Source organism: Rhincodon typus, unplaced genomic scaffold (assembly GCF_021869965.1).
Source record: "Rhincodon typus isolate 14 unplaced genomic scaffold, sRhiTyp1.1 hic_rhity00005090, whole genome shotgun sequence".
Taxonomy (NCBI): Eukaryota; Metazoa; Chordata; class Chondrichthyes; order Orectolobiformes; family Rhincodontidae; genus Rhincodon; species Rhincodon typus.
Window position 1 is genome coordinate 378 of NW_025970728.1, and position 11,142 is coordinate 11,519.

The following is an 11,142-nucleotide window of genomic DNA, read 5'->3' on the forward strand; positions in this document are numbered from 1 at the left end:
TGAGGCCCCATGTGGAAAACTCCCAGCTTGAAGCAACTGCAGTCTGAGGAAGGACTGTAATGTTTATCTTTTAACTTTATTTCTTTATTTTCCTAATTTATATTGTGAAGAACTGTAACATAGAACTTCTGCCTTTTTCTTTATTTCTCTATTTTTGTACCAAATCTATTTTATTACCTTCAGATTTGTAATCAGGTACTTTGTACCATGTGTTGAGACATTGTAGATTTTTCACTGTACTCCTGTACTTTTGTACTTGAGTACACATAACAATAAAAGCTAATTCTAATTCTAATTTATTTCTGTGACTACATTGTGAGCAAATTGGCCCACAGGAGAGCAGCAACTAAACTTGAGAAAATATTCTGAACTGAAGCAAATTTAGGATGTCCTGTGAAAGTGTGAGAAGGATTTAGAAGTTAATTCTTCTATTATACAGAGAAACTGGATTGAAGACATTTTGTCTGCACATACCTATGTTTAAAAATACTCTGTGGATGTCATGCTGATTGACAGATGCTACTCCTCCACTTGTACCCCTGTACAGTTCTCTTTGCTTTCTGATGTAATTGCCAAGTAGTCCGATCTGTGGAAGAGAGCAGAATGTCACACAACATTTAGTTATAATTAATCAAAAAAGGGCTTTGTCTTTTGAGGGAAGGTTGAGCAGGTTGGGGACTGTATCTACTGAAGTTCAGGAGAATGAGAGGGTGCAAGGTGAACGCTGAGGGGATGCTCACCCTTGTGGGAGAGACTAGAACCAGAGAACACCATTTAAAACCTTAACCCTAATCCCATTTCAGATAAAGATGAGGAAGAATTTTCTTTCTCCAAGGGTTGCACATCTGTGAAATTCTCATCTCCAGATCGTGATGGTGGCTGTGCCATTTAAATATTCTTAAGGTCAAGAAAGTTCAATTCTTCACAAATGAGGGAGTCATTTGTTATCTGGGGCACGCAAGAATTTGAAGTTGAGGCTGTAACCAAATCAGAACTTATTGAATGGCACAGGATGCTAAAGGGGCTGAATGGCCTATTCCTGATCCAGACATTTAGGGCCATGTCTTTTGGCTTCATTGCTTTAAAACCTTGCTCTCTAAACATGTTTTCCATTCAGGCAAGCGTTACAATTTGAGCAATCTCCAGAATCTATTTAAGCATCTTCCCCACAATGGTAGTTCCTTCAGCTGCACTCTCTCCATAGACTCAGAAGAATTGGGAGCAGGAGAAGGCCATTCAGTCCATCATTCAACACGATCATGGCTGATATGTTATCTCAATGCCTCACTCCCTCACTCTCCCCACACTCTGACACTCCTACGTTCTCTAGAATTCGATCTGTTTCTTTCATGTTCAGCTTGTATGCTGAAAATTGCAATTTCACACAGCTAGTGAGTGAAAGATCAAACACTCAGCAATAAATGTTGGACTAACTAGCCATGCCCTTATCACGTGAATGAATTTTAAAAGAAATACCTAAATCTCAGTCCTAATGAGCCACGAGTGTACTGGTGGACAATATTTTAGTTTCCACTCCCTTGTTTTCTGACAACATCCGTTCCCCTTCTCTTGAACTCTCCCACCAGAGGAAATAGTTTCTCTCTGCTAAACTCATTGGATTGTTTAATAATCATAAACACCTCTATCAGGTAGTTGCTGCAAGTAATCAGGAAGGCTAATGAAACGCTGCCGTTATATCAAGGGGTTGGAGTATAAGAGTAGGGAAGTCTTACTGTAACTTCACAAGGTGCAGGTAAGACCACATCTGGAATACTTTGAGCAGTTTTTGACTCCTTATTTAAGGATAGATAACATTTCACCGCAGGAAGTTCAGAGGAGGTTCACTAGGATGAACCCCAGAATGGAGGGATTGGCTTATGAGCAAAGGCTAAACAGATTCTCCATAACCGTTGATTCCCCGACTGATCAAGAATCTATCTCAGCCTTAAATATATACAAGGACTCTGCCCCCACAGGTGAATGTGGGAAGGAGTTACAAAGACTTTCAACCCTCAGAGAAGACGTTCCTCCTCATCTCTGTACCTGATTGGTACCCGATTATACTGAGGCTATGCCCTCTGGTCCTAGACTCTCCCATGAAGGGAAGCATCCTTTCAGCATTGACCCTGTCAAGCCCCTTAAGAATCCTGTATGAAATCTTTCCCAACCCTGTTTAGCCTTTGCTCATCAGACAATCCCTCCATCCCAGAGATAATCCTCATGAACCATCTCTGAACTGCCTCTAATGAAATTATATCTTTCCTTAAAGTTTGTTTGTCACATCTTTGAACGTCAAATTTCATTGGGAATTCTAGAAAAATGTATTGTAAAGAGCGTCTGACTGCCACATCAATCAAAAAGCTTGAATCTGCCCCCATTTAGCCTCAACTTTGTCCTCATGTTTGATACTCACGCATTTTCCTGAATAGCTTCTTCTCCAGCGGCTGCAATTTTCTTGTAGCAGTAAAGCATCTCCGCAAACAGCCACAGGGTCAGCACAACATTCAGAAAGTACATCATGATCTCTCCAATGATGGATGCTAGTTTCCGGTTTTCTGCAGAAAAGTGGAAGGTGTTTCAATGAAGCACTACTTTGGAATGTTGCACTGACATTAGCTATACACTGCATTCCAGATCAACAGCCTGCAACTCATCAACAGCTGCTTCAAACACTCCAAACGGACCCATGGCTTGATGCACATCACCAGATGTACTTGACAATGCTTAACCACAACCGCAGGGCTGCGGACTAAATGCTGGAAAGAGGGATTGGCTTAATGTGTCCTAAACTTTCTCTAATCCTGTTCTACAATCACGAGTTCACCAACAGACAAGTGAATGAGCGGATACTAAACAAAAACCGAAAGTATTGACGGATGCTGTAAATGAGGAACAAAAACAGAAGTTGGTGGAAAAGCTCAGGAGGTCTGGCAGCATTTGTGAAGAAAAATCAATGCTAATGCTTCAGGTCCGGTGACCCTTCCTCAGAACTGATCAAGAATCTACTTATCTCAAACCTAAACATAGACAAGGACGCTGCCCCTACAGCCGTCTGTGGCAAGGAGTTACAACTTATCTCAACCCTCAGGGGATGCTGCTCAGTCCAACCCATGAGCTGGATGCATGGTCCTGAGCCTAAACTGCCCTTGAGGTTGGAGTGTGATGACAGTTACGAGTGTACCCCAAGGTACAGCTTTAAGGTACGCATTGTGTGAGTTGATGGAAGAGGTGAAATGATCATGCAAAGGAGGCTGACCCCCATGTTGAATGCCAACCGACCATGGACTGCGGGGGTGGAGGGGAGGTGGGGTGAGAGGCCTGTACCAGTGTCCACAGAATGTGCTGGGTGTCCAAAACAGAGGCTGAAGAAGCAAGGTCTTAGAGAATAAAAACGTGGATAAATGGATCTGATCTAATGTATCCCAGAATGTTGTGGGAAGTAAGGGAGGAAATTACTAAACTCCTTACAGAAATATTTGCATCATCTATAACTATGGGTGAGGTGCCTAATGACTGGAGAGTGGCTAATGTTGTACCATTGTTTAAGAAAGTTTGTTCGGAGAAACCGGGGAACTATAGACCTGTGAGTCTAACTTCGGTTGTGGGTAAATTGTTGGAGGTAATTGTCATAGAAAGGATTTATGGGCGTTTAGAGAGGCAAACATTGATTAGGGATAGTCAGTATGGTATTGTGCATTGGAAATCATGTCTCACAAACTTGATTAATTTTTGAGGAAGTTACCAAAAAGGTTGATGATGGCAGAGCAGTAGACGTTGTTTATTTGGATTTTAGTAGAGCCTTTAACAAGGTTTCGCATGGTAGACTAATTAGTAAAGTTAGATCACATGGGATTCAGGGTGAGCTTGCCAATTGGATACATAATTGGCTTAACAGCAGGAGGCAGAGAGTAACAGTGGAGGGTTGTGATTCAGACTGGAGGCCTGTGATCAGCGGTGTTCCACAGGGATCGGTGCTGGGTCCACTGCTTTTTGTCATTTATATCAATGATTTGGAGGAGAGTATAGAAGGCACAGTTAGTACGTTTGTGGATGACACCAAAATTGGTGGCATTGTGGGCAGTAAATAAGACTTTCTAAGATTACAAAGGGATCTTGATCAAATGGGTCAATGGGCTGAGAAATGGCAGATGGAACTCAATCTGGATAAATGTGAGGTATTGCATTTTGGTACAAGAAACGAGGGCAGGGCTTATACAATGAATGGTACATCCCTGGTTAGTCTTGTAGAACAGAGGGACCTAGGGGTTCAGGTACATAATTCTTAGAAGTTTGCATCACATATAGACAGGGCGGTTAAAAAGGCATTTAGTGGGCTTGCCTTCATTGCTCAGTCCTTTGAGTACAGGAATTCAGATGTTATGCTGAGAATGTACAGGACATTGGTGAGGCCTCTTCTGGAATACTGGGTCCACTTTTAGTTGCCCAGTCATAGGAAGGATATTATCAAGCTGGAGGGAGCCCAGAAGAGATTTACCAGGATGTTGCTGGCTTTGGACAGTTTGAGTTATAAGGAGAGGCTGGATAGGCTGGGACTTTTTTTTAACTGGAGCGTTGAAAGGCGACTTGTAGAAGTTTATAAAATAATGACAGGTATAGATATAGTTGATAGTAGTTGTCTTTTGCCTAAGATAGGAAATTTCAAGAATAGGGGACACATTTTTAAGATGAGGGAAGAGAGATTTAAACAAGACATAAGAGGCAATTTTTTTACACAGTGCGAGGTTCACGTGTGGAATAAACTTCTTGATGAAGTGGTGGATACGGTACAATTAAAATGTGTAAAAGACATTTGGATGGATCTATGAATGGGAAAGGTTTGGAGGGATAAGGGCCAGGAGCAGACAGGTGGGATTAGTTTAGTTTGGGATTATGGACTGGTTGGTCTGAAGGGTCTGTTTCCATGCGGTATGACTCTATGACTCTATGACTCTATGCAGTCTCCAGATATCCAGTCAAACCTCCGTTTGGGAATTATCACTATCTGGTTCAATAGCAGTAGGCAGTGGGATTGGAAGCTGGATGTTAATGAGGTGAGATTTACAACTAATTAGTCCATTAGCCAGCAATAATCCTATGTGCTCCTGAACGAGAATCCCATCTCAAAACCCAGAATTCTGCTCAGAAATGGAATGAATACTTTGATGGCAGAAAAGGCCTTGTCCGACTTCTCACGAGATCCCCCCAGATTTCTCACATTGAGTAGGGCCTTATAAAATTTCATCCAAAGTCTTTACTGAAGGAGATGGATGATATTCAGCTGGCTAAATCTTTGCTCCAAACCCTCTGGGTATGTCTGGGCCTCTGATGACCTATAGACACAGGTCCCAGCCATTGGAAATGCACCAAGATTACTAGAGGACAGAGGCTGGAGTAAGAACAAAGAACAAAGAAAATTACAGCACAGGAACAGGCCCTTCGGCCCTCCAAGCCTGCACTGATCCAGATCCTCTATCTAAACCTGTCACCTATTTTCCAAGGATCTGTATCATTCATGTATCTGTCTAGATACATCTTAAATGAGCTATCGTGCCCGTCTCTACCACCTCCGCTGGCAACGCGTTCCAAGTACCCACCTCCCTCTGCGTAAAGAACTTTCCACGTATATCTCCCTTAAACTTTTCCCCTCTCACCTTGAAATTGTGACCCCGAGTAACTGAGTCCCCCACTCTGGGAAAAAGCTTCTTGCTATCCACCCTATCTATATCTCTCATGATTTTGTAGACCTCAATCAGGTCCCCCCTCAACCTCTGTCTTTCTAATGTAAATAATCCTAATCTACTCAACCTCGCTTCATAGCTAGCGCCCTCCATACCAGGCAACATCCTGGTGAACCTCCTCTGCACCCTCTCCAAAGCATCCACAGCCTTTTGGTAATGTGGCGACCAGAACTGTACGCAGTATTCCAAATGTGGTCGAACCAAAGTCCTACACAACTGCAACATGACCTGCCAACTCTTGTACTTAATACCCCGTCTGATGAATGAAAGCATGCTGTATGCCTTCTTGACCACTCTATCGACCTGCATTGCCACCTTCAGGGTACAATGGACCTGAACACCCAGATCTCTCTGTGCATCAATTTTCCCCAGGGAATTTCCATTTATCACATAGTTCGCTCTTGTAAAGGGAAACTGTTATCATGTCCACCTTACTCCAAATGCTAACCACAGCAGTACGGTACAGGACCTCTCAGAATCCTGACAGTAGAGTCAGTTTGGGTCTGCAATCTCAGTCCTGGAGATCACCAAAGATTCAGGACCATACCCTCTGTAAAAGAGCCACACAGTGCTCTGAATGCTAGCTGGAAGCTAGAGCCTACAGGTGTGAGGATGGAAAAGCACAGCAGGTCAGACCTGGGATAATGTCCAGCTCTCCCACTCCTGTCCTGACCTAATTTGTCCATCCTCCTGCTTACCTATTCACTCCATCCTTCCCACGGACCAATCACAATAACCCCCTACATGCATCCACCTATCACCATCTCTCCTACCCTTCCTCCCACCCCATCCCCTCCCTCTATTTATTTCTGGGCTTCCCTACCCCTCCCCTGTCCTGACGAAGAATTTCGGCCTGAAATGTTGACTTTTCTGCTCCTCAGATGCTTTCTGACCTACTGTGCTTTTCCAGCCTTGCACCTACAGACCCTGTCTTCCACCGTCTGCAGTCCTTACTGTCTCCAACTAGCTGGTACCCAGCCTGAGAGGCCTTCAGGGGACTGCACCAAATCAGACCACTTGACTAGAGGTTCATATTCAAATCCCTACCTTTGTAGGAGATCAGCAACCTGGATGCCTCCTTTGACAAAACTGGGAACACAGTCAGGATAACCGGTCTAACCACCGTGAATGGCTTTTCACCAAATCCCAACATCACATAATATAGGGGAGGGAATGGGAAACATGTAACCACTAGATTGAGGCATAGATAGGCCTATGATGAGAAAATGTAGACAGAAAAGCCTAAACATGTGAGAAGGGGTGAACATTCAGGGACAGGATAAATACTTGGAAGGAGATGTAGAATAAAGAATAAGATTTCCATAGACCTGATGATGTCACAGGAAAAGGGGCCAGGTCGCATCACTGTCTGTCTAGCAAATGGAAGCTAAGTATGATGATCTTGTCGATGCCCATCTACAAACACACTTACAACAGCTTGCAAATTAACTTTACACTGATATTAACTTGTATCACACAACAATAAACTCCTCACCGAACTAGTGCAGTATTTATGATAACTAAATATAATTCTAATCTGCTTGCCCAGTTCTGAGGGCAAACTGTCTTTGGACCAAATAATCTTTGAGACAACGTAAAACGTAAAAGGTTACTCCAAATTCAACTGGCACTCAATTCAATTTATACCTGACTTTGGAGCAGTGCCAGTAAATTTTACTCAGGTGCTGAAGAGAAACACCATGGAAACTATGATGTCAAATACGTAAAAGGGCTGTTGGTCGAAAGGGGCCTGTGAAAATTTGAGTGTTGCAGCGATGGCTGGCATCAAATTCTGTGGATAGAATTACAGGTTCTACTAAACAGCAAATGGCTGGAGCAGAGTCTCTTCTCAATGAATTCCACTTTTGTCCAATGTTGGAAACAAGCAGCAGATATACGTTCAGAGATAACCAACTCAGGTTTAGGATGAGTGAGGTGATTTCTTTTCAATGATTTATTTTTGAGATGTGAACATCACTGGCTAGGCCAGCACTTACTGCCCCTTGAGTTGGTACTGGTGAGTTTCTTGAACCTCTGTAGTCCATGTGCTGCAGTCCAATGCCCTTAGGGAGGGAATTCCAAGATTTTGGCACAGCGACACTGAAGGAACAGCGATATATTTCCAAGTCAGGATAGTGAGTGGCTTGGAGAGGAACTTACAGGGGATAGTGTTCCCATATATCTGCTGCCCTTGCCTTTCTAGATGGAAGTGGTCATGGATTTGCTGTCTAAGGAGACTTGATGACCTTCTGCAATGCACCTTATAGATGGTACACACTACTCCTACTGAGCATCAGTGGTGGAGGGAGTGTATGCTTGTAATTGTGGTTCCAATCAAGTGTCCTGAATGGTGCCAAGCTCCTTGAGTGTTGTTGGAGCTGCACCTATCCAGGCAAGTGGGGAGTACTCCCTCACACTCCTGACTTGGATGGTGGACAAGCTTTGGAGGGGAGTCAGGAGGTGACTTAATTGGAGGTCAGGGCAAGACTCTGGGGTTTAAATCAGGGCTTGGGGGTTAGAATTACAGAAAGTTAGGGTTAGGGTTGGCGTTTTGGGGATCAAACTGAAGAACATGTTACATAAGAACACAAAATGCACAAGCAGGAGTATTTAATCAGTCGAGACTGGTCGGCCAATCACGAGGATCAGGTTATTGCTGAGCAGGTTCTGCTTGATAGCACTGTTGATGACACCTTCCATCATTTTACTGATGATCGAGAGTAGACTGATGGGGTGGTAACTGGCCGGGTTAGATCTGACCCTGCCTCTCTTTGATGTTGTTATGTCGAGTGTCCACAGCACTCTAGGGGACAGTATTCCAAAGATTCCCTAATCTCTGGACACTGTGTCCCCCGATTTTAGAATTTCCCCTCACTGCCCAACTCCCTCCCCAGACCAGGGGGCATTGACAGGCACAGACCCAGTCACAGCCAGTAAGAGCTTGAAATTTCAATGAGATCACCTCTCATTCTTCAAAAATTCTGAAGACTCAGCCTGCTCAACTTTCCTCATCAGACAATCTGCTATCCCAGGGATTTATCTGGTGAACGTCCACTGCACTTCTAAAATCGGGGGACACAGTGTCCAGAGGATAGGGAATCTTTGGAATACTGTCCCCTAGAGTGCTGTTACTCTAGGACTTAAATTCCTCAGTGATAAAGACCAACATACCATTTGCCTTCTGAATTGTTTGCCAAAGATTCAGTGAGTATCGGAGTTGGGATGTCATGTTGCAGCTGTACAGGACATTGGTGAGGCCACTTTAAAATGGCCACCTTTCTACAGGAAGGATGTTGTTAAATTTGAGAAGGTGCAGGAAATATTTACAAGGATTTTGCTGGGAATGGAGGGTTTGACTTATAATGAGAGGTTGAATAGGCTGGGACTTTCTTCTTCTGGAGCATTGGATGCACCTTACATAGGTGTATAAAATCATGAGGGGTATAGATAGGGTGAGTAACTAAGGGTTTTTTCCCAGGGTGATGGAGTCCAAAAGTAGGTGGCAAAGGCTTAAGGTGGGAGGGGAAGGATTTAAAAGGACCTGAGGGACAAACTATTCACGCAGTGGGTGGTACATGTATGGAACAAGCAGCAAAAGAAAGTGGTGGAGGCTGGTACAATTACAACATTTAAAAGGCATCTGGATGGGGACATGGATAGGAAGGTTCAGGGGAATATGGGCCAAATACTGGCAAATGGGTCTAGGTCAGATTGGGATGTCTGGTCAGAATGGAAGAATTGGATCAAAGCGTCTGTTTCCATACTGTATGACTCGAAAACTCTGACTCACAAACACAGATCGACACTTCCCAGCCTCTCACTGTTGAAGAAATTCTCTCAGTCTCTGTTTCTCTGGTCAATGTGGAGAAGCTGACAGTTCTCCACATGGTGTTCCCATCTGCCAAATCCTTCTCCACTTACTTAGCCTCTCAATAACCACATGATGTGTCTTGGCATTCTCCACTTGGCTCCCATTCCCACTGAGCCATCTGCAAACCTGGGAATATTTCCTTCCACTCCTACATCTGGGATACAGAGGGTGAATAGCTGAGGCCCAGGCTCTGGCAGGGTAGGATGTTGGGGCTACCGAAGTTGTTTGAAGGTCAGGAATTTAGTCTCTTGAGGTCAGGGGTTACAATCAGGGTATGTATTGGGGTGAGGGGGTTGGGTGCCAGGGTCTAATGCTCTAGGGGCGAGATAAGTTGTTGGAAGTCAGTTACAATGTATGGTAAGGTGTGGCGACGATAGATCCCAGTTTGTTGCTCTCCTTCCAAATGTCAAAACACTGGCCTTGCTGCACCTGGTTCTGGATCAGCATTCCAGGCTGTAATGAGATCAGGAGCTGAGTGGCTCTGGCGGAACCCAAACTGGGCACAAACTGAGCAGGTTATTGCTGAGCAGGTGCTGCTTGATAGCACTGTTACTGACACCTTCCATCAATTTCCTGATGATCGAGAGTAGACTGATGGGGCGGTAATTGGCCGGGTTGGATTTGTCCTGCTTTTTATGTACAGGACATACTTGGGCAATTTTTCGCATTGTCGAGTAGATGCCAGTGTTATAACAGTACTGGAACAGCTTGGCTAGGGGAGCAGCTAGTTCTGGGGCAGAAGTCTTCAGTACTATTGCCAGAATGTTGTCAGGACCCGTAGCCTTTGCAGTATCATGTGTCTCCAACTGTTTGTTGAAATCACATGGAGTGAAGACTGGTATCTGTGATACCGGGACCACTGGAGGGTCTCTAGATTGCAGTTGATCCAATTCCTTTTCTCCTCCAGCGGGCTAAAGAGCTCAGTCCTGCCCTTCATTCCCTTCTCCTTGAGGAAGTGGGATTATCTCTGTATCTAAAGAACAGTTTGACCTACAGGAATCCTTCTGCTAAAATTATGACATTCCTCATGTGTCCTATTACATCTAAGCTGTTAAGACACAGAATGAGTACCTTTGGCCACGACATCCAGTTCGATGGTCTTGTTTGTTTGGGTGAAGAATATAAACTCGCCATTCCTGTAGCTGAAGGTGCGGTTGAAGAAGCACCGGTAAGTGCCAGCATCTGAGAAGCTGACATTGTGGACCGTGATTGTAGCTTCCTGTATGTCAGACGTTTCCTTGCTTCCTGACCACTCGATCCGATTCTCAAAATCACCATACGCAATGGCCACGTCTGGGTAAGCATACTCGTAGATCTGAGAAGACCCAGGTCACAGGCAATTTCAGATCAAGATTACAGCAATACTTTCAAAAAATTGCACAATATTGAGTAAGTTCAATTTAATCTTCAGTTAACAGAACATCATTATCAAACACATTTCTTTGGAAGCAGGGCTCAGCATCATGCAGCTTCATTCATTCAGTACTGACCCTCCGACAGTGCGGCACTCCCTCAGCACTGACTCTCCAACAG

General features: G+C 44.2%; 1 protein-coding gene across 1 annotated transcript; it reads right to left on the minus strand.

Moving 5' to 3' along the window:
• Window positions 1-474: 474 nt before the first annotated feature.
• LOC125482029 (sodium channel subunit beta-1-like) lies at window positions 475-10,924 on the minus strand (the record flags this gene model as incomplete). The annotated part of the gene is made up of 3 exons (XM_048593999.1): window positions 475-586; window positions 2,414-2,555; window positions 10,681-10,924. Coding segments are annotated over 3 exons (453 nt in total), but the record flags the coding sequence as incomplete, so codon positions are not given.
• Between the last annotated feature and the right edge of the window lie 218 nt (window positions 10,925-11,142).